General features: G+C 37.6%; 1 protein-coding gene across 2 annotated transcripts in view; it reads right to left on the bottom strand.

The window, feature by feature from the left end:
• Positions 1-272: 272 nt before the first annotated feature.
• The window catches only part of BMP5 (bone morphogenetic protein 5), a 55909-nt gene continuing 31623 nt past the window's right edge, over positions 273-24558 (bottom strand). For both annotated transcript variants that reach the window (XM_015859226.2, XM_015859227.2), the window contains 4 exons: positions 14544-14741; positions 9141-9217; positions 7459-7569; positions 273-2723 (listed from right to left, as the gene is read on the bottom strand). In XM_015859226.2, coding sequence (XP_015714712.1) covers positions 2574-2723; positions 7459-7569; positions 9141-9217; positions 14544-14741 — 536 coding nt within the window. In that variant the 3' untranslated portion in view covers positions 273-2573. The remainder of the gene's footprint in view (positions 2724-7458; positions 7570-9140; positions 9218-14543; positions 14742-24558) is intronic.

Here is a 24558-nt window from a genome sequence, read left to right as displayed (position 1 = left end):
TATAGCTATGTATAAATATATACAAAACCACAGATATTTGATAGGACCCATCAAAAGAACAAAAAGCCCTGTACACTAGTTTTGGAGAAGGGGTTACCTGAACCAGCTTGTATGAACGCATACATATAACCTTATTCAGAACATGTAGGAGGTGTGGCGCCACTATCCTTCCTTTCAAATAGATGAATGATTAGTTAGGTTTTTAAGGAGAATTTAAACAATTATTTTTGCGTTTCTAGTACATTTTGAGTGGAGCACGAGCAGTTTTGAAATATGATTTCAAGGTGTGATATTTATTAATGAAGTAGATGGTTCAACCAGCTGCAGCTTAAAAAAAATACAGGACAAATCAGAAGACATAACAAAAGTCATTTTTCATAAAAATAAACTGCAACAAAATCATGAATAACTCTAAGCAATGTCTTGCTTTTAATTTTAAAATAAGATATGAAGTAGGTGTCACTTTGTCACATGACTCAAAAGCAAAATCACAGCAGAACAAAGTAGTATTACAGGTTTATTATGTCTCAAAATATAGAAATATATTCCAACAGCATATCTTATAGAATAATATAACAATAATCTTCCGTTTCTTATTCTCAAAATGGTACACCATTATTTAAAAATATATTACTTAATGTACCCAAAATGTAGTTTTCATCAAATTCTATTTAGAAGAACTCAGGCTCTAAAAAGCATATCCTTCTGCCCAATTTATACAGCAACCTGAAATATTTTTTATTTTATTTATTTATCTTTTTTTATTTGGCTGTTCTGAATTGGTAATTCAACTGGAGACATAATAACTTGATATAAATCATTGCTCACAAACCGCAGCTAAACATAAATATGTTGGTAATGTATGTATAAAGTAAAACTGGAAGTGTAAAATGGAACTTTGTATTTGTATTAAGGAGATAGAGCTCTGAAGACAGAAATCAGAACTGTTCATTTTTTCAAAGATCTGCGTGTATGCATAAGAAGATGTATGTCATACTCCAGTAGCAAGATAAAATAAATTACTTTCTGCACAAAAGACAGCTGCACATTCGCATGCATACACAGTCACACACACATGCTGATTTTATCAGTCTGTCATAATCTGAGTTTTCTGAAATGTGCCTTAAATAACCACTGAAACTATCATCTACATGAATAGGTTGTCTAAGGAGAAGCTGGTATGTACTACTCACTTGTTAACAACACTCTGAGAACTGTTATAAAGCACTTTTAATCAAGGTAGTTCAATATAAAGGCGTATTACAGTTAACCACTTCATAAAGAGAAAATAGAGTTTAGATTTTCTCATTTTCATAATGCTGGAACAAAGGGGTGTCCAAAGTTATCAAATGTGTTCAAATCAAAACAAGCATGTGGGTGCTGGTGGTGAGAATGGCGATGCTGCCATTATAAATTGTGCAATTCACAACCACAGGATTTTATTTGAGGCCAAAAATGTAGGGAAATAAAAAATATAAATATGTATGGATTTAAGAAATTTCAAAGTTATAAAAATTGATGATAGAAAAAAAAGGAAAGATATCCAATCATACGTTTCATTACTTAAACCAAACCTACTAGGAAAGAAGATGGGACTGCCTGTAGGCTGCAGATTATCCAGCAACTCCTTATGACTGGTATTTTTCAACTTCCCATGTGAACAACCACCACCACAAGTATATACTAACTCCACCTATGTGGCTTGTGTGGGTTTTTGTTTGATTTCACCTTGTGCTATTATTATGAAAATATTTGCCACAGTAGCATGATGTGATGGATAATGGACTGATGTGAACTGAGGTAAGAACGTTGTAGTTCGATGTTTCATGTTAACTTGGAAGGTCAGATATAGAGGCTAGAGTCTGTCTCCACAGAATTCCCAAAGCTCTGAGCCTTTCGCAAACCCCGCCGCCCAGAGGCGCAGAAGTAGCACGCTCCTTCAGTTACACTCATCTCGTTAAAGAAAATAGTTACATGTGCAATCTCTTCACTTCTATTTTCTACCTACTATTTATTTACTTTAACACTGTTCAACATTTCACTTTTTCTAACGGAGCAGAACTTCTAAGAGAAAAAAAATCTGTTTGGCCAAGCAGTCCTGTTTATTTTTTTTTTTTTTCTGTGCCTTTTTCTAAATAAATATCCCTCCACAGTTTTCATTGGCACAATACGACCAAAAGTATTTTAGTTCTTCAAACAATATGAAGCAGTTACAGAAATTCCCGAGTTACTAACCTTAAAAAATCAATACGAAGGTTTTACTTTAAAGTATGGAAATGGAATTACGTAGGTTCCAGTATGCTCAATTCAAAAACAAAAAAAGCATTTCTGAAGTTCTACAGCTTAGTAAGGTGACCCATAAAATATATGATTTTGAAATTTTGCTCATACAAAAGAAACTATATACTTTTAAATAAATAAAAGCTGCTATATACATTATACTGTACATTTAAATGAGAGATGACACGAAATGGAATAAATTTAGAACTGCCCTCTCATCAGCAAGGCTTGTATCTTGACTTTATTACAATTCTGAATAAACCCCTCTGCTTTTGATTACTACTTTTTTCATCCTAGTGGCAGCCACATGAACGCACCACCATATTCCTGTATTTCTTTAAAATAACGTTGGAACTGTCATCAAAGTAGAGCACGGAGATGGCATTCAGTTTTGTTGGTGCACAGCATGGCTTTGGTACATGATCAGGGAACATCAAATGAACCTGAAAGACAGAGAAATACATAGCTCATGTATCACAATGAGAGGTACAAGGACAACATCAGAACAAGACCCATCTTTGCAATTCAGTTCTGTGGTTGCACATTTTCCTCAGTTAGTGACTTTAAAGCAGAGCTTACCTCCAGAATGCTGCTCTGATTTCAATCCTGCGTGCAGTGTTACACAATAATAGCAGATGGAGAGTTAATTGAAAAGCAGCCAAGATAGAAAGTTGGTTTTCAGATGAAATTTAGAAAAGAGATGAAGTTAGGCTTCAGTTTGTGAAAACACATATGCCAGTACCATCTCTGCTGAGGACGATGTTTAACATGAAGCACATGCTCATGTCCCTTGTCTCACCAAGACTCCAGCATGTGCTAAAATGCTTTCTTGCATAGAGCCTTCAGCATGAAGGAAAGTTGTGACAGAAAGCAAATGCTGTGCAGACAAAGGCTTATATTGAAACACTGTTTTCGGTCTGTGAAAGAGTAAGATGTGCATTTTATGACAGCATGTGTATTTTAAAGTCTTATCTAGGTATCCACGCATCCATCTCTACTTCTACTGAAGTCAAAATCAATTTGTAAGGTGAGCGCCAGCTGGACAGGAAGTTTGGGGAAAGAACTGAGACAGAGAAGGCTTTCTGTACACTAGGCTGAAATATATCAATGAAAGGTTAAAGAGAAGAAAAACAGTCTTGAACAGCATCCCAGAATGAAAAAGATCTAGTGGAAATATCTGAAAATGGGGGAAGTAAAAGTTCTTTGTACTTGAAAGAAGGTTGGATGTAATATTCTGCACATGCTGAAGACTTGGAAACTGGGGAGGCCAGAAAGGAGGGAGTTGTAATAGAGAGGGCAAGAGATTATTAAGGCATGGATGAAGACTTCAGCAGTAATAGGTTTCATTTGTATGTTAAGTCTTTGTAAATCTGTTAGAGCCATCTGTCTTACAGTGATATAAGCCCCAAGTCTTTGCCAGACAACAGAGAACAGTCTATCAGGAAACGATTTTTACATAACTGTTACCATGAGAAGGTCTTTTGAAATGAGCAATAATAAATCCTGAAGAAACAGTTTAGAAAGGGTTTAGACACACACTTAAAAACAGTTTAACAAATGAATAGCAAAGCACTGAAGAATGACTGTGCCATGTCTGAACAGATGTTTGCTCCGCAACAACTCCTGGTTCCATCAGCCCCCGCCTCGCCAGCTCCAAAGCCCTGCAGCCCCTCACAACAGCAATGCCCACAGCATGGCAAAGAGGGAGCATCCTTACAAAAGGTAGAATTTCAAAAGCCTGGAAGACAGTGTGAGTCTACCTGCTGATGCCCTGAACCAAATGATCATGAGATAAGTTATATGTCAATGTATTTTCAGAGGTTGACTGGAGAAGAAAGATAATGCAACTCATTAAATACAGCTTTTCTTGTATTTATATGTATCTGTGTGTTCTGTCTACCCAAGTTCAACCTCAAAAAAAGTGAAAGGTACTTGCCCAACATTTCTCCTATGCTTGTTACAAATGAGAAAAAAAAAAAAAAAAAAAAAAAAAAAAAAGAGTAAAGCTTGGAGGGGTACCAAGGAACAATCATTTCCCAACCCAAAAGAGTGGGCTTTTTTAGAATGGCGTAATCAGTATGGCTGAGAGATGATTACATTTGGACGAGGGTGGGGTATATGAATAATTGTTTCTCAAGCCATCCCCATGTGCACACCTTGTGTAAATCTGAATTGCGCATAATTTAAACCATAAAGCATTCAACTACTGTTATCTCATCTAATTTATGTGCAGTGTTTTTTTAGAAAAAATTTAATTTAGCGGTTCTTGATTTTTTGGCTGCACAACTGGACGATTGTACAGTACATGCAGAGGGAGGCATACAATTCCAGAAAGGCCATAAAAATGAGAGAAAATCCAAGTATCCAATTTTTAAAAAGTGGACAATCTACAAAAATTTCTTAAGCATAGGAAATTAATTATTTTTGGAAAGAGTAAATGCACAAGAGAAAATAGTACTGGACCACTTCTTATTTAACGGCCCATAATTGCTGCAGGGAACTCTAACTTGAGGATCTCAGTGTTATTGGTAATTTTTTCCAGGCAATGTTTTACATATTATAAAACTTTTGCTTTGCTGAACCTATATCTTTTTAGTTCACAGACTGCATGGATTCTGTTGTTCATCATCTTACTCTAGGCACACCGCTATATTCCTTGCCAAGTAGCAATTGCTGATCCACTTCACGTTAACCTCCTACCACAAATTTGTATATTCCCAGTCTCTGACTTTTCTTTTTGTCAATCTTGCTGGCTTCAGATCTGGAGCAGAGGAGGATGTTGTGCTGATGGCTGGGCTTGGGGAAGGTACATAAATGAGAAGTTGAATGGAAAGGGATAGGACTCAGCACATGGTGGAGTATGCTAAAAAAATATCCCTTTTATGTAACATAGCAATTCTTACAAGCAAAGTTTATTTTCTATCAGAAAGAATCAAAGGAGGAAAAACCCCACCAAAAATAATCATATCTCTTTTTTCTATACTTATTCTTTTCTTTTCTCTTTCTCTTTTTTCTTTTTCTTTTTCTCTTTTCTTTTTCTTTTCTTTTTCTCTCTTTTTCTTTTCATTTTCTTTTTTTCTTTTTCTTTTTCTTTTTCCTTTTTCCTTTTTTTTCTTCCCTTTTCTTCTCTTCCCTTCCCATTTCATTTTAAAATATTTATTTCACTTTCCCTTTTCTTAAAATCAAAACCATTCACAAAACTAATAAAATACAAAACACAAAAACTTATCCCTTATACAAACAACCAAAAATCACCATTCAACCCTTAAAATCCAAAAAAAAAAACAATAATATCCAAACAAATTCTCCCTTCCCTTTCCTTCCCTTTCCTCCTTATCCCTACTTCACCCTTCCCTTCCTTCCATTCCTTCCCTTCCTTCTAAATCCCTTCCCTTCCCTTCCATATCCTCCCTTCCCTTCCCTTCCCTTTCCCGCTTTCCCATTTCCCTCCTTTCCCTCCCCCTTCGCTTCCTCCTTCCCCTCCCTTCCCTTTCCCTTCCTTCCTTCCCTCCCTTTCCCTTCCCTTCCCTCCCTTCCCCTTCCCTTCCCTTCCCTCCCCTCCCCCCCTCCCCTCCCTCCCTCCCCTCCCTCCCCTCCCCTTCCCTCCCCTCCCCCCCCTCCCCTCCCCCCACTCCCTCCCCCCCACCTTCCCTACCGCCATCCAACCCTCCACCTCCTCCCCTCCCCACTCCCCTCCCAACCAAATAACCACCCATCCCCTTCCAACACTTACAACCCTCCCCCTCCCCCCTCCCCATCCATACACCCCTCCCTTCCCCTCCCTCCCCTCCACCATCCCTCCCCTCCCCTCTTCCTCCCCTCCCCTCCCCTCCCCTCTACCTCTCCTCTACCTCTACCTCTTCCTCTACCTCTACCTCTACCTCTACCTCTACCTCTACCTCTTCCTCTACCTGTTCCTATCCTCTCCATCTCCTCTACCTCTCCTCTCCTCCTCCTCTCCTCTCCTTTCTCCACCCAGGAAGGTGATAGCTGTACTCATTTCTGAAGTTGTTCTGTTATTTATATTTTTTTTCAATCAAAATCAAACATCACAAAACCATATTTCTCTAATTTCAGACAAGTAAGTGTTTTGACATTTCCGGAAGCTCACAAGGAATTACAACCATTTTATCTTCACATTTCATACTCCCACTCCTTTCTTGCTTAGTGTATCTCATTCCTCCATTTCTTAATCAGTCTTTTAATACTAATGATTTTCAGAGACAATTCTTCAGCTGCCACATTTGAAAAGAAGGCAGTTCATCAGACCTGTGGCACTGCATTCTAAAGGTCCTGATTTCTGGAGCTGCTGTGTTTACCAAAGTGCAGCTGAACACTTGTGGGCAGGAGGAGGCCCTGTGATCTGATCCAACTAAGATCATCTTTTTGGCAGCTCTGGTTGATGCACAGGACTAACATGAGAACTGGCAGAGGCAAAAAGCTGGCTGCAATTCTTTTACATGTACCAGGCAGAGCAACAAATCCAAGCACACTTACTTATAAGTCATATTTGTTAGCCAGGCATGACTGAACACAATTTCTTACATGCAAACACATCTGCTTGCAAAGCTTCACATTCAATTACATCTTAAGTTTTTTTGCCAACAGTTGACGACAGAGGTCCACAGAGTGGCCAAGTGTCAACATTTCTGGAAGGAACAGCATGTAGATGCTAGCGTGGAACTTCAATAAGCTGCAAAAAAAATAATCAGGGGAACCAGAGACTCCCTTTGGTTCTTGTCTACACAATGCTTCAATAATAAAACATAATCTTCTCATGTATTGTTGTTTTTCAAATTGAAGGGAAACCTATCGGTGTGCCCCAGTGGCACAGGTGGTAGGAATGCTGCGTTGCAACACTGGGGCCCGGTTGTTCAAATCCCCCTGTGGCACAAGTGGTAGAAGTGCCGTTCTGCAGCACTGAGGCTCGAATCCCAGGGGTTGGACTCAATGATCTCTAAGGTCCCTTCCAACCCGCACGAGACTATTACTATTACTATCACCCAGGTTATTTTGGACAATTTGTCTGTTCTCCAGTGTAATCAAGTCATGTCTTTGAAATGGGTAATTTCACAGAAATAATGAAAATCCAGAGGCTAGTAAACGGAGAGGAAGAGACAGGCCCTTCCCCAAGACACAAGCACAAAATAGGGAAGTGCAACATAGGCACAGACATACCAGTGTCTGAACAATGGCGTGGTTTGTTGCATTCATGTGGGCGTTGAGAGGAAAGGAACACTCTCCATCACAGTAAAATGCAGCATAGCCCTCTGGTGCAATAATCCAGTCCTGAAATCACAACAAATAAATTTACTCTATTTTATTTTATTTTTTTTCATGCAGAGAATGTTGAACTATATCAAACTATCCAAGGCTTGTCCAAGGACAAAATGAACTACATAATGTGGCGTGTTAATATATTTCTTTTTGCCAAAAAAATAAAAGTATTTGCTTTCTTCCTGCAAAACTCCAATGAAAATTAAATTAAACTGAACTGAATACCAACTAATGAGGCTGTAAAGGGAATTAAAGGTCCAAACATATTTATTAGCATACTTTTCTTCCCAGAAAGAAGAATTTTTTTGTGTGTGTAATAAATGTAATTAATATATATGTCCTCTTTCTTCATCTTATTCAATACTATTAATCGTAATACTGCATGAGACTAAGGGTTACTAGAGATTACTCAGTTGAATGCCACTGAATCGTTAATTTTGAGGACATCTAGCAACACAGACTGTATAGTGAGAGGAACATCCCAAGGAAAATATACAAAAATATTAACATTTTAATGTGTTTAGTTTGCTGAATGCCTCCTTTGCTAGGCAAAGGTAATGGATTTGCCATGGGAAGTAGGGAGATAATCTATTTTGTTTTTTCTTTATTCTTTTTTATCTTATTCCATCCTGAGCCTCACAAATTCAATACTATACAGTGTAACTTTGGATCTCCATTTGCAACACTGATTTTTTTTTCAAGTATTTTTGGTGGAAAAAAAATATTTTTTCTTTGACCACCTTGACTGACTGATCTGTAAGCCTTGTATATCATGGGGCATATCAGAATTTAATGTTTCAACAAAAAAAGGAAAGAACTGGTGATACCCAAAAAAGACAGTGCTGACTTGTTCAGAAGCCTGAGCTCCAGTCAATACCACAAGCTTGCTCTGTCACCACAGACAGGATACTTACGCTCTGTGAACTTGTGAAAATACTATTCCTACTTCTTCAGGCTGCTGTGAGTAAAAACACACTACAAAATTCAGAATTTCAGTTCAGCCAAAAAACATCTAGACTGTTCTCTCTTTTCCTCATAACAGCTCAGCTTCTGTCTTTGTGGCCATTTACTAGAAATATCTTCTTTTTCATATTATTTTACAAAAGACAGAGTTTTTCCTAGGACTTCAGTCAATTTGGCTTTGGTGTTTTAAAGAGCACTGAACAGTGATTTAAGTTCTCATTGTCTACGGGTCCAGACCCATTGAAATCCCTTTGACTCACAGAAGACTGGAACAAGGAAAACTTGAGGGCAAATTTCAAAAGTTCCTTTATTAACAACTGTAGGGATTTAGGTTTCATTTACTGCCAACCTATACAGATCAGAAGTAATGGTTCAGATTTATCTTCCAGCAAATGTATTCAGATTGTAGAGCCAGTAAAGCTTGCAAAACAATTAAGAGAACAGCACCGAAAAAGGTAGAGAGACAGTGATGGGGTTTCATTTCAAAATGCTTTTAAAGCATTTTGTCTCTCATCAGTGAAATACCAGTTACCATGAGGAAAACATACTGTAAATCCTGGGAGACTGTAAAGTAGACTGTCCCAATTAGCATTAATAGGAAACAGAATTTATAACAATACCTGCCATCCCAAATCTCGGAAACTGACGTAAAGTTCATGTTTCTTACATGCTTGCTTTTGCTCACTTGTGTTATAATCTATAGGAAGAAAATAAAAATTATTATTATTATTATTTAAGAAACACTGTTAGAACTGAAAAGAGATAGCTGTTTTTTAACTCCTGACTAAACTGTTCAAAGGAAGGTGACAAACATACTGTCATCTATACTCCTTGGGGTGATCATAAAGGCAATGTAAAGTAGGATACTCAGAATCACCAGTGTCATCCTGATGCAATGTGTGCATGCTGCAGGAATGAGACAGTATTAGGAAAAGCAGATTAATATGACTTATGCTTGCTTGCTAGCTAAGTAACAATTCTGATAGTACTGAACAGGTAATTAAAGCAGTACACCGACAGCCTGATACACTGCCAGGGTACATGACAACCAGGGTACACTGAAGTCTTCTGCATGTTGGCACAGATTTAATCATGAGGTAAATAAAATAGCTCCATCCAAAAGATAAGTTAACAGTGAGAAAAAAATAAATAAATAAAAGGTCCTCAATCAACAAAACTCCAAGAAGTCTATTATTTAAATATTAGCATGTTTTGTACTCTTTACTTCCAGAAAGATCAATCAGTATATGATGTATAGTTTTAGGTCTAATAATGTACATGCGTATAATCACAGCTGCTATTTAAAGTTCTGAATGTTTCCAGGCAGTGAAAGATGTGTCAGGATTGAAGGACATGCAGAACCTACCACGTATTCTTCTCCAGGACAACCTTAAGCCTTGAGAAAATGTAGTGTTTGTTCCTTACTGCCCCTGAGTAATAGGAAAAGAAGGTGGTGTGGTCATGCCTTCACCCCATTAGCACCCTGGATGCTAATGCTCTAAACTGAGTGTCAATAAGATATGCAGGGGAGCAGTATGAAAAATAAAAATAAAAATCAATATTCATTGTACTCTAGAATATGGAAGAGCTTTTGGTTGACTAGAAGAACTCCATGACATGCCACAGAAACTGTAGAAGAGAGGAGGTTCTTCTAGAATTAGTTTTCAGATCCTGCAAAGTTCCTTACAGCTTAAATGAATGAAAAGCTTATATATATGTTTAGAAATATTAGTAATACCATTAATTAAAGCTCACAGTTAAGCACCAGGAAGTCATAGGATTGGTAGGCTATAAAAGAGCTGTGATAACTTAAGTTTTCTGCAGTAAGATGGAAACACTATACACTGAGTATTGCTGACAGTTATTTGCCTAAAGTTAAAAACCTCCAAGATTGAGTTCTACAGCATCTGAGATAACCTGTTGTATTGCCTCACCATGTCTGCAGAAGATGTAAATGAGCTTTTCTACAAATTTACCAGTTACTTCTTGTCAACTACTCCCATTTGTGCTTTTGTTGATTCTTTGAGTTCTCCTCAGTTTGTCTGTGTCTTTCTGAAGATGCAATGCTCAAAACTGGAGATAGTGCTACACAAAGTAAAACAATTATTTCATGTGATTTCTGGATGATTTTCTAGCAGTAGACCACAGAATGGGAATTTTAAAGCAAAAACACACTGCCGAATGATCTACTTCAAATACTTTTTTTGAAGTACTGCTGGTTATTCTGATGAATTTGTGTAAATCAATGAATAAAGAGCAAACTAGGGTTGGGAATATTGATGAGATCTGCTAAAACCATGAGATCACAGAGCTGAAAGTTCAAAAGAGGTGATGCAGATCAACAAGAGAATTGCTTGGAGACATGGGCTTCAGGAGAACAGGACAGTTTTCAGACATAGAGTTCTTCTCAATGTGATCTGGGAAACTGAGCTGGAGTCCAAAGGAGCTTGGTATAGCTGGCTGATCTGATCTGCCAGGAGAACCTCTGTGAAGCATCAAGTATGCAAGCCAAGTAGATAGAACAAAGCTAATATGGCTGAATAGTAAACTCTTGACTGAGCTCAAATTCTATTATTAAATAATTATAATATCAATGTAGAATGAGAAATAACATAGACATATTTACTGAGCGTACAGGGAAGAGTAGTAGGAAAGCCAAAGCTCAGCTGGAGTTGAAGCTTTGATGAATATGAAGAGTAGCAAGAAAGGCTTCTATACGTATATTCGGAACAAGAGAATAATTAAGAAAAATGCAGATCCATTGCTCAACCATGCAGAGGACCTTAGTGATAAGGACTCAGAACAGTCATGCTACTCAGTGCCTTATTTACCTTGTTTTTTACCAGCAAGATTTGCCTTCAGTAATTTTGAGTTCCTGTGCCTACTGGCTGAAACTCTATCCACACAGTAAAATAAAAATATTTAGAAAGCATTTAAGAAAATCAAAAGTATACAGGTCTATGTGAGCAGAAGGCATGAGTTTAAGGGTGGAGAATGAGTTGATCAACATCACTGCAAAGTCACACCCTGCCATTTTTGAGTATTCATTATGACTGAGGAATATTTCTTATGATTCACAAATGGAAAATACCACACCCATCTTCAGGAAGAGTAATCAGCTTAACCTCAGCTTCTGTGAAATCGATGGATCAAATCCTCCTGAAAGCCTTATGCAGGCATTATGGAGAACAAGAAGGGCTCTGTGGGCTAGTTGCAAGTGGGTATTGTTCCCACTCCTTTTGGAAAGTTTTTTAAGATGTCTTCCATAGTATTCTTACAGCCAAATTGATCAGATGTGTTTTGGATAGGTAAAGAATATAATGGGTGGTAACTTGGCTGGACTGCTGGGCTCAGAGTGTTGTGATCAGTGGTGTGAAGTCCAGCTGGCAGCTGGTTGCAAGGGGTGTCCCTCAAGAGCCAGTACTGGTGCCAATACTTTTAACTGTCTTTGTTAACAACCTGGACAAAGGGACAGAGTGTGCTCTCAGCAAGTTCACAGAAGTTACCAGATCTGGGGGAGTCATCAATCATCCAAATTACCAATAAAATGTTGGACCAAATCAAATCCAGAAGAGATTCAATAAGATATAATTAAAAGTACCCTTCCAAATTTTACATTTATTAGTAACATGCTATTTGAATATGAATTTCTTTTTTTTTTTCTCTGTTTCTTTCTCTTTCCTTCTTTCTTTCCTTCTTTTTCTTTATTTCTTTTTAACACAGTTCTGTTGAATGCACTTGGACCCCAGAATGTCTTGTGAGATAGTATCAAAAGCTGTTCACAAGTCAAGATATGAACATTTGCAATACTAAATAATTTGTTGTAGCATCATCTTGGGTGGTAAATTAGTCTTTCTAAGCTATAATACCCAAATCCTCTTTTCTTTTTAATGAGTAATACTACCTTTTTTTTCCTATGACATTTTTTTAGCTCTTAGGGTGTTGATTCTCAATGATAGGCATTAAAGGTTCAGCTCAGTTCTCCACGAGTAGTTACTTACCTGCTGCCATGTCAGATATCCACAGTTGCCCCATGGTACATAGGATCAAAATATATGCCCACATAGAATCCTAGAATCAGAACTGCTCAGGTTGGCAAAGACCTTAAAGATCATTGAGTCCAACCATGATCTAACTCAACAAACAACTTTTTACAAGGATCTCTATAGTGATTTTGACTAATATCTGTGCGTGCAGGAAGTAAATATTGAGTTTTTATGTTTCAAACCACTTATAAGAATTTTAATTTCAGTCATATTGAATGCTCTGACTGAAAAATTAGGGAAAGTTATGCCTATGAAACAGTCAGGAAAGTCATAATATGTTTTTATATAGAACCTGAATTGACAAACTAATGATAGCTGAAGGTTGTGCTCTTGCATGTTCTCTCATTCATAACATTGCCATATTTTAGAATATAGAAGTTTTAGTATCAGAATGTGGCAGAACTTCCTACAATTAAAGGAGAAAGACTGAATAATAAATATGTGCATCAGTGTTTATATGTAGTAATTGTCTTAATACTCTGAATTATTCAAATACAGGTTAATCAGGGGTGAGCAGTCACACCAGCTTACCTGATACAATGGTCTGCAATTAATATGAAGACATGAAACCACAAACCATCTAATCCACACACTTAAGAAGAAAGTTAAACTTACTTAGGCAAATGTATATTCCTTCCTTGACTTCTATCTTTCATACAAGTTGCACGTAATGTACCACTGCATGTAGGTATCAACTGTGACATTTATACTATGATCTGATGCCAGGGCTCCAGTTTCACATACTGCAACTCCAAGGCCCATATGCTTATTCTGTCAAGAATTGAAACTGTAGGTATTGTGGCTAAGGGAGGTAGTGGAGTCGCTATCCCTGGCAGTGTTCAAGAGGCATCTGGATAGGGAGATAGGAGATATGGTTTATATGTTTTAGGGGTTTTCTGTAGGTATGGTAAAGGGAGGATGGTTGGAGGGTAGGATCTTGTAGGTCCTTTCCAACCTTGTGATTCTGTGATTCTATTAAGCAATATTTCCATGCACCCTGGGGATTGTAGTTATGGTCCAAAGTCCTGTGAAGCATGGATGTTTGATTTTTCTCCTTTTAACTGAAGCTCAACCACAATATAAATGGGTAAGTAATAAACACTTCAATCCTTTGTGCATAGCAAGCAGGCACAGTCTGAATGCACTACATAGAGCTCATGTTCCCTTGAAGATTTTAGTGGTAGGAGGATTCTGATGCCAAATCTGTGAACGTCTGCCCAGCTACTAGAATAACTGACGCATGTATATTATATTTTCTCCATATTGCATTTGTGTAGATTTGTTGAGATGGGTTAAAGTAGTACATAATGTTCATAATGCATTTTCACAAATAGTTGAGTATCACTCCAAGTCTGAATTCTTTCCACATCAAGATATTAATTTGCTTACTTATAGATGGTGCTTAAGAATTGCATCTGCATTGAGGTTTTGATATACTGGTACTAGATCTGCCACACTTCTACAAAGACACATTTTCACATCCTGTCCCTGCAAACCAGAGTTATTTGGTCAAAACAGAAGAATATTTAGAAAGTGACTTTACCATCTAGATGAAAAAAGCATTCCAGGAAAGAATTGGAGCATAATTTTTCTGGACTCTAATGGAGAACTACCAGTTCAGTTCTGGAGAAGTAGCTGGGGGACAGCCCTCTCTCCACCTCGTTTTCATGAGCAGCAAGGATCTCATCCAGCTGCTTGCTACACAGGACAAGTTTCAAGCTTGTATACAACCTTTTCCAAAATATATTCTGAAGAGCCCATAATACATGCAGGTGAACTGACACACACAAGCTAGATCATGTTCTCAGCTGACACAACAAAGGTGGTTTAAGCAAAGCTGTGGAGAAAGATAGAAATAGAGCAGGAATAGTTTCCAACAGTTCAGCCAATGAGCAGCTGTGACTCCACTGCATTTGAGCAGGTGCCATAACTACTGTACAGAGACTAGTAAATCAGAGACTAGTAGCTTTGTCTTACCCCCAACACTTGGCATCCTAGAGGACTCCTGATGACTACTGGATTTGTTGCGGTTCTGGTTTTTCCTTTTATTGTTGGCTGCTCGGACAGAACGGAAAAGCACTTCACTTGCCTTGAAGAACGCAACCATGAATGGCTGTTTTGACTGAGGCCCATGCCTTCCAATCAGGCCGGCAGATTTAACATTGATACTTCGACCTATAAAGCAATGGAAATTGTAAGTTGCATACATGAGATCTGGTTCTACCCCTTCTGAAGCCATTGTGGGAGTTCCACCTCTGACTGGAGCACAGTAAGAATTTTGTCTACAATCCTGAAGCTACACAAAAAGAAATCCTGACCTCCTTTTGCTGAGTAAAACTTAAAAGGCAAAAAAAATTCAACAATTCTACTGCTTTCCAATTAGTTTGTCATTGCATAAAATTGTAGTTTCCATACACTACATATCTTATTCAGTGTGTTGATATTTTAATTCAGTTTCTTGTACACATCTATTGAAGTAAAAAAATAATGAGGCCCATTAAAGTCTATCAGCTATCAAAAGGATAATGTAATGCAGTCATCTAGTTTTTGCATCACTTGGGTGTCAGATGTGAAACCCAATATCCCCAAAGCAAGTGTGCAGCAAAGAGAAGTGTGTATAATAAATATACCTTTACTTTAAAAACAAATATCATACAGTGTGACTCAAACTGATGTTCATTCAGTAGTAAAGGTAGGAAGGAGTTCAGTCACTCCAGAGAACAGGGCTTGAAATATTGACATTATTGACTCTGGTTCTGTTCCCAAGGGATGTGCATATTTCTTTAAAATATTTGTTCAGCGAGGTCTGTGTGGTAACCTCACTATATTATAGGATCTAAACCTCAGTAAAAGAAAAGAAAGCAAAACAACTCACTGAAATTGCATCAGTGACATTTTAGCAAATAAACCCTTGCTCTTAACAGAATTTATTTTGGCAGCATAAATGCTTTTGTGCATACGTGTATTATGCAGAGCCCTTCAACCGTCAGAAAATGAGACAGTGTCATGTGAAGCTGTGCAGCTGTGCTGGGTGGGGGACACGGAGGTCTTTTAAATGGGGAGGTGTGGGCACCGGCACTGCCCATGAGGCATCACTGTACTGGGGACTCCGCTAAGCTGCCTGGAAAGGTTGTCATGCAGACAACAAAGGAGCATCTGCTCTGCAAACCTATAACACTGTTAGCTCCTTCACCCTGAAAAAGAACTTACAAATAAGCATAGGAATCGGCCTTATAGAAATAAGCATATAGGTTTCCTTTTCAAACACAAACCTACAGTGGCTGTATGCCAGAGTCTATATTTCTTAGAAAAACTCTATCACTGGCGTAAATGAAAGAGGCAGTTTGATTTGTGGTTAAAGTAGTTTCCATTCTACTTCCACTGTAACAAATGTATTAATTCAGCTCAGACTTCCTCCTTCTGGCAGCCTTTTTGCAGTAAAAAGAGAAATTAGAAGTTCCAGCCAAATACCATACCTTGAACTGACCCACTTCAATACATAAACACTTTTACAACATGTTTATTCAGGTGTAGCACTTTAAATTGGTTTAAGATGTTTCCAGTGACAGAGAGCCCAGCAAAGGCAGGAGAAGAACTGAGAAAGTTAGCAGTTATGGAGTAGAGTAATTGGCAACATATTCTGAACAATTTTGATAATTACTTTTCTGACTGCAAAGGAAAAATATATTTGTTGAAGCTTCTGATTTCATTTTAAATGGCTTTTTAGCCTTGTGTTTCTTTAGTTCTTCTTTTCATGTATTTATTTATGCAACTATTAAATAATTCAGCAACATTAATTTCTATATGTTCAAATTTTCTGTCGCAAGTCAGATACGAAAAACTGTACAGACTATTCTCTATTCATTGCAACTCATGGACAAACCAACCTCTTACCACAAAGTTCCAAGTTTCCTCTCATTTCTAGAGGGAATATTTATATTATTTTTCTTCATTTTTCGTTTCAGTGACTTTCAGAATTTTAATTTTATCTATAAGAGATTAATACATCACTGGTGGACATTTTAAGAATACTATTAGATTTATATACTGAGGGCTGTAAAGATCTGTGTAGGTTTTCCGAATTTAAATCTAGGTTCTCTGAATTTACAATGGTGGATATTGTGTGCGAAGCAAAATATCCTTCAAACCAATGTGAACTCCCTTTAAAACAACTTTTAATATTATTAAGTTTCCTCTGGGTTTCCTTTAGACTTCAGCAATGAGATGGCTATTAAGATTCCACAAGTTAGGGCTTACTTAGTTATTCAGGGTATAGAGATATACCATAAAAAATTAAGCCTGTAACCCACAGCCTTTTTACACAGAGAAACAGTTTATGTGACTTTATTCCCTTATTTGCTTGATCTTTTAAGCAGTCAGCCAGAGTTTTTAGGATCCTTTTTTTTTTTCATTTCATGAATAGTGTATGTACTGAAGCTGCTCCCAGAGAAGTCAAAAGGAAAACTTGTATTGACTTCAGTGAGTTTGTCATTAAACTTTTCTCTCTCAGTTTATCATATACCTTAGCTTAACTCTAACTTTCAGAAGACAAAGCAATCAAAATATACACTGCCCTCGAGACATTATATTTCTTCCAAGGAGGATCTCTGAACTGTTTGGTTTGGAAATGCAAACCACATATGTTATCTCATTTTAGGTAGCTTCTGTGCAAAAGAAAGTTTGCATTTACAGAACGTCTATCCTTTATTGAAAGAAAAAAAAAAAAAAAAAAAAAAAAAAAAAAAAAAAAAAAAAGTGTAGGTGGGACACTGGGGAGATCTTGTCCAGACTAAGAATGAAAAGCTTTGCCAATTTATTTCTGAAAAGGAGTTATTTCAAAGTACCCCAACTCTGAAAAGCATCAAGAGCTCTGCCATAGTAGGAGCTCCTTCTCCAAGCCACAGCCTTGTAGAATGCATCTTTCTCTGTTGCATGGATTTCAGAATACTGTAAAAAAGTCTTACCCTAACATGAACTGGTCTTTGTAGCAAGAAGCATTGATGAGCTTCATTTGGTAAGTGTTTTTAGTCTGTCGCTTCTAGTAACATTTGGAAAATCTTCCTCTTGGCTCCAAGGACAACTACAAATTGAAGTGTATTCAGCACAGTTGTTCCATACTGGAATACTTGACCAGTATTTTCTAAAATCAATTGAGTGGTTTGTGCAGACCCACATCTTCCCTGGTGGCTTCACTCAGATGGCAAAACCAAACAGACAAAGTGTATCTCTGCCAATCAGGTGTTACCAAAGAATCAAATATCTTCAGGCATTCCAAAATAATCTTCTTTTAAACTTCAGTAATATTTTTAATCTGAAAGATTACAATGATTTATTTTATTTATTTATTTTTTGCCTGTAAACACACTTGGTAAGCAACCAGCAGTCAACTTCACTAAACTGAGCCACTGCACTTGCACTACACCTAGCAAAAATAAATAAGTGCAACAGATGATAGATTTCGTGCAGGGACAGTCCAGAGCCTTCATATTCTTCACATTCTGGCATATGCTTCTCAATCTTGCTATGAGAATTTATTGTCTCTTCTCCATATTGACAGGTATATTGGAGACTAAAAACTCATTTAAAGCATCGTGTCTCAAATCTGCTGAACTCCTCAGTCCTTATTCATATGATTTTGAGTCCTTGGCAAGAGGTGTTTGTTTAACTTGGCATTTAAACTTATTTTTGGCATTTATTCTATTTGATAGTAAAGTACCCGTAGCAGTTTACAGAAAAGGTTGTATGGAAGTTCCAGGCTGAGTAACAGAACTGAATGAATATTACTTGCCTTTTAATGTTCTGGTCCCTTGTAATAAAGGAAGAGCTGCTTAAAAAAAAAAAAAAAAAAAAAAAAAAAAAAAAAAAAAAAAAAAAGAAAAAAAAAAAAAAAAAAAAAAAAAAAGAAAAATAAGAAAAGAAAAATCAGCTTTAAAGGTACTTCCTCAATGATCCTGACAATTTTATAAGTTTTCATTTATGCGGAGGAGGATCAACACTCTGGAGTAATTTGCTGTGTGACTCCTGTATGTGGTTTTCTGCTGTCACACACAGTTGCAGAGCACAACTCCTTTCATAAACTGATTGAGTTCCATCTTAAAAATTCATTTTCTCCCCATCTGCTCCAAATGGAATTGCAAGAACACTTCAAGTTTTCAAAAACAGTCTGTCTCAGAATCCTGACCTGGAGAGATCACCACGTTCTTCATGACATTCAAAATCCTGACTTTTTCTGAGATCACCAGTGTAGATGCCAGTGACAGTGGTGAGATTTGTGACCTGGCTCTCTCTCCTCAGGCAGTATATATTTTATGTAAGGCACTTAACAGACACTAATTTTGCAAGAGCTTTCAGCCATTATGCATCTTGGCCAGATTTACCCTGGCAGCACAGGACAATGACGGAGTCCAAGATCCATTATTTTGTCCTGAGTCATAGAACTGCAACAAAGTACTCATTTTGTTATGAAAAACAAGCACTTCTTATTTACTTTCAAAAGTGTTCAACAAGCCACAAAACACATTTTACAGATTAACCACTTCTTCTAGGTCACAGTAGTTATTTTGGTAATTATCTTACATATTTGTAGATATAATTGAGAGCTTCAGTGATGCTGGGTATTCATTTCTAATTTACTAGAAAAAATCCAAAACCAAACAACAAAAGCATTCCAATGTCACATCTATGGTTTACTTCTTGTGGAGAGTGATCCCTGCAATAAGGATAGGGGAAGGCCTCTTGGAGAAAGACTCTGAGCGTACAAGATCCAATAACACCTGATATTTGAGCAAAAACTCTCCTGAGGCTCTGACTCTGGAAGATCATGAGATAGTTTTCAAAATTAGACAGAAACTTGCTTAATTTCTCATGCCTAAACAGTGCTCTTGAGAGCAATGGGATTTCACATAATCAAAAGAATAGAGGTAGGGATTGGCTATAGAAGCTTAAATGAATATTTATTTTAAAAAGATAAAGGTTAAAAACACAAGTATGATGGCCCATTTATAAGGAAGGTATCCCCAATACTCTGACTCTAAAGTATTTATATCCTCTCTACTGTATTATCTCTGTAAACTGTAAGGCAAAATTTTCCTTTGGTGGAAACATTTATCTGTATGGACATAAAATACAGCTTTTGAAACAAGATTCATGTGTTTTATATACTTCTCTGCTCCCTGAAGTCTTTAAGGAATTCTGAAAAAAAATGGGTGGTCTGCTAAAAAATGGATGGTCTGCTGTGCATTTCCTAGGCTTCTCAGCTTTTGTCAAAACTAGAGATCCTGCTTTTGATACTAAAATCTTTAAACTGTTAGTTTTATTCTGTTTATTTGAAGGAATTTTGCATACCTTTTTTGTGTTGACCTTCATAATTCATAAAGCTCTTGAAGAAAGCACTTGGGATTATTTGTGAACATTATTTAGGAACCACAATAAGCTGCAAAATGTGGCAGTACTATGTATGCTTACGTACAAAATCAGACATAATCATACACAAATATGCTTCCCAAGTACTTGATTTATTCTTTCAATTTAATGACTTAAACTGTGAACCGTCTGTGGGAGTCCAAGGGATTTTCTGCAGTTAAACATATGTTCAGGAAGACAATAAAACAAGGGGGAGATTAGATTCATTGGTCATTTACCAAAGAATAAGAAGTTTAAAAACATTCTAAATGAAACTGGGGACCAACACTAATTATTAACCCAACTACTGTTGCTTAGAAGCACTTGTATCCTTCATCTGCTTGGGGAGTAAGGCAGAGGGTTGTTGCATAGCTGTAACAACAGGATTAGGACAAATATACACTGTTGGCTGCAGGAGGAGCAGGGGCCCATACCACCTCCTCAACACTCCTGCTTCCAGTAAGCATGCCCATACTAACATGGGATGTTCCCATCACCTGTTACAAGCAAAGGCAAGAAAATGCTCATGGTATTCTGACACAGCTGGAAACATAATTTACACTTATTGGATTAAGTTACAGGGTGTCCAGGCTCACTTCCAGCTACTGGAGATGGACTGTCCATTCTGCTTGGGTGTCAGGGTGCTGCTGGCATACTTGTGGCCAGTACCAGCTGTCCCACCATCCCCGTGGCACTGTCCCCAGGCTCTGCCAGTGGCAAGTGCCGTGTAGTTGCCCTGTTTTGGAGTGTAAGAGAGTCATCTTTCTGGCTCATTTTGCACCAGCAGAGCTCAGTGCCCCACAGTATTCCTGAGCATGTTTAATTTACTCTTATAACTTTGGCCAAAGTCAGCTCTCAACCAGAACTCATGTAACTGTACTTAGGCAGTTCTTGAGCCCAAGCTAATAAAACCTGCTGAGGGGCAGGATATATTAGCTTGGGCTCAGTGCTGTGCTAACATGGTTATATGGCTTCCAGATGGCTCAGAATTTAGGTAGAGCTATTGCCTGCCAAAGTCCATATATATCTGTATATATATATAGATAGCCTAAATTCCCCCACCGTAAGGACACTAATGAAGGTGAAATCACTTTGATGTTTTGCCTTGTAAATATCAGTTCCACTGAGGGAACTGAGTGTAACAATACAACAGTATCCTCTGGAGAACCTGCCAGCTACTGTGGTCATGTGGGTAGGTGCCAAGTGTAACTCCGGGGAACCTTGGGATAATACTGATAATGTTGAATGTGATGTCAATGTCGATGTAAAAGTAAGCAACCTACTACCTGAAAAAGCCAGGGTGCTGGTATAGGTTGTTATTGGTTGAAAGTAATTTGTTCATGCTGCCTCTCTAAAGGTTTCGCAGGAGATAGGGACCTTGAAAGGTCCTGCCTCAGATCAGAACGTATAAAAATGTGTCTCCTAGCATCTCCCCTATTTTCGCTGGAGAAGGACCTCCCAAGTATTTTTTGCAGGAGTAGGAGCCAAGACCCCTTCCACAGGAAATATGTGGTAGTATACCCAAATATGCACTGGAAAAAGACTTGGCTCTCCCCAGGCTTCATTTGGATCAAGAAACCTATCTTTGTTCTAGTTTCTCTTTGTTCTGAGGAAAAAATAAATACATGAAGAGTCTGAGTCGGAGAGCTGAGGATTGTTGTTTCCTGCTTATCTCGACCAGCACGAAAACCTAAGGAAACATGCTATAGGACTACATGTTGATAGAAGTCATCTTAATCAACTTGAACTTCTCAAGGAAAGACTCAGTTTCTCCCCTGTGATGCACAGCCTGACGAAGTATAAGGCACAGTGATTCAGGAAAAGGCACAGAAATACATGCCTATTGTTAACCAGAATGTTGTATTGAGATCTCTGTATTTGGGACCTGAATTATTCTGTAAGTCACTAATAGACACTTTCTTCCTTTCCCATTTTCCACAGGCAATGCTAACTTCTCCTAAGCAAAAAGACAAATGGTTAGAGGAAGTCTGAAGCTTTTGTACTCCTCCATTAGAAGTGATGTCCAGTTATAAAAATGTTAATATAAAGGTGCTGATTCACTGGAACATGTTTTAAGTCTTAGGAGGCATATGGTATACACAGAGAAAAAGTGTCACATGGAGCTTTTCAGATTGTTTCTGCATCTGCATTGACTTTATGCTGTAATTCATCTAACACCCGCATTTCCATCAGTGTGAAAATGATCACCTCTCGTTTTAAACACCATGGAGAATTTTAGTGTCAAAAGGAGGGAACCAGCCAAAGGAGATGCTACAGAATGTTGAGGAGACATTAAAAAAGAGAATCAAAAAAACCTGATCCTTAATTTACCACAGCCCCAGGGAAACAGTGCATTATATGTTGACAGCTTCCATATGTGTCATGCAAACCTTTATTCTTACTGTTCAAAATAAAATGTCCCATTAAGAGAAAAAGTCTACATTCCATGCTAAAATGGTGCGTATGATACCAAATACTGTCTTAAAGAAAAAAAGAAAATGCATTCCAATGTCATGTGGCTTTTTGTACTTTTTCAGCATTTTTAAAAGGAAAAAAAAATATGTATTACAACAACCAGACATTCTCCAAGGGTTTGTGTTTTTTGGTTTTTTGTGTTTTTTCTTTTTTTAAAACACAGTGTTATATTAAATAGCTACTTTTTTTTTTTTTAATTCCTCATTTAGACATTATTATTATTGATGTACTTTCTTCAGAGTTCACCAAAGAAATCTATCTCTACAAGTAATTGTTTAAGAAGTTAGTGAAAGATAACTATAAGAAAGATTATTACTAATGATAATGATAACAATATAGTAGCACCCTGGAGTCTCAGTAATTACTGTTTCCCTATTTTAAAAGTGCTCTATGAACAAATCTGAAAAAATGAGAGCGTATTTACAGACTATTAGCCAGTGCCCCAGTGAATACACCAAACATGAATCTTCTGACTTAATGGAATCCAATTTAGTATTTAGTTTAATTATCTGTTGCAATAGAAAGGTTCATGGACCAGGTCTTAATCTTAAATGTCTCTCCAGTTAGAGGGACCCAACTCCTGTACCTTCCATAAACTCTATAGACAGCTGGAGGCATGAAGGAAGGTGCCTCAGACCCAGATAGGCTGAAGTTCCCCCGAACCAATGGCAGGTTTTCCCATTGCTTTTGATCATTCCCTTGGGTATTCACTGAGAAGTGGCTGGAAGAAAGGTGGGTGGGGTTCCCTGGGTTGCAAACAGAGTCCACTGCGTACCAAGTATAAAAAATCATGTTTTTTCTGTACACAAACATGTCATTCAACTGCTGGTGTTTCTAATAGCTTCCAGAAGTAACAGCGACCCAATAAAAATAAAGTTTTAAGAACAAAACTGTAAGAACATAAAAGGATGATTTTGCTTATGCTAAGCTGAAGTGGTATAGCACAGGTCTTCCCAATAGCTCTGAAAACTTTAGTCCCCTAAAGGGCAGTCTTCTTGCATGAATAAACTAAAAGGGGAACAGAAAGTGAGGAAAGGGGAATTCCCTTCTCTCTTCAGTAGCTATGTTGAGAAATTAAAATAAGCAAGGTGAAGAAGGTAAACCTGCCTGTGACGTTGGCAATTAAAATAGAAATTATCTATCACCTTTCTGATCTTGGGAGCAAGACAGGGAAAATATTTACATGAACTACTCCTTTACAATTTCTTCAGTGTATTAACCTGAAGGTTTCTTTTAACTATACAAACTTTCCTGCTGTTTACCAAGGGAATATAAGTTCGAGGCTAGAATCAACAAATTGCTGGTTCCAGGGTTTCTTAATGAGTGCCTTTCATGGATATTTAATTTTCAAGAATTTCTGTATTTGAATCTCTTGGAAGAAAAAATAAAAATAAAAAAATTAAAAAAAAATCAGGGATGGAGTTTATTCTGGAGCAGAAAAACTGGCCAGGAGCCAGTTCACCTCATTTGGATGCCTGACGGAAGTGTCACCTCTCCAGAATTTTAAGGGTTTAAAACTGGTCTTAACCAAACCAGGCTGCCTCCCCACACAGCCCATGGCCAGGTGTGGGGCATTTGAAGACTTGTTGAATGCAGCAACAGCATGGCAGCCTACTTAGGATCAATATCTCCCTTTTCCACTGCTATATCTGGACTTTCTGGGCAATTTTAGGTGAAATTGCCCACCTCGGTTCAAGCCTTTCTGAGCATTGTGCCTAACAGAGGATACCGGAGCCACAGCAGTTTTTTGCATAACTCTCCAGCAGGCAAAGAACTTGCCGGAAAATTCTGAGAGGCTTTGTTCACAGCCCAGCTGAGCCTGAGGGAGAATGCAGATCAAAACCAATGAGAAAATGTAGCCAGAACAAAGAAAGAAGAAAAAAAAAATATATTAATTCTTACACCAGGGTTTCTTCTGCTACTCATTAACATTATGTCAGCTAAGGTTTAGATTAGCTGGCATCATAGATCCCCTGACCTCTGGCATAAAAAGCTTTTTGACAAGAAAGCTAAATCTGAAAGTTTGCTTGTAAAGTAGCATGGATTAAGTGAACCATCACAGAAAAAAAATGGCACATAATTCTCTTTTTATTAGTTTCTAAAGAAATCTAAGAAA

This window comes from Coturnix japonica, chromosome 3 (assembly GCF_001577835.2).
Source record: "Coturnix japonica isolate 7356 chromosome 3, Coturnix japonica 2.1, whole genome shotgun sequence".
Lineage (NCBI taxonomy): Eukaryota > Metazoa > Chordata > Aves > Galliformes > Phasianidae > Coturnix > Coturnix japonica.
Note: the sequence above shows the minus strand (reverse complement) of the source record. Positions and strands in the feature narration are given on the sequence as shown.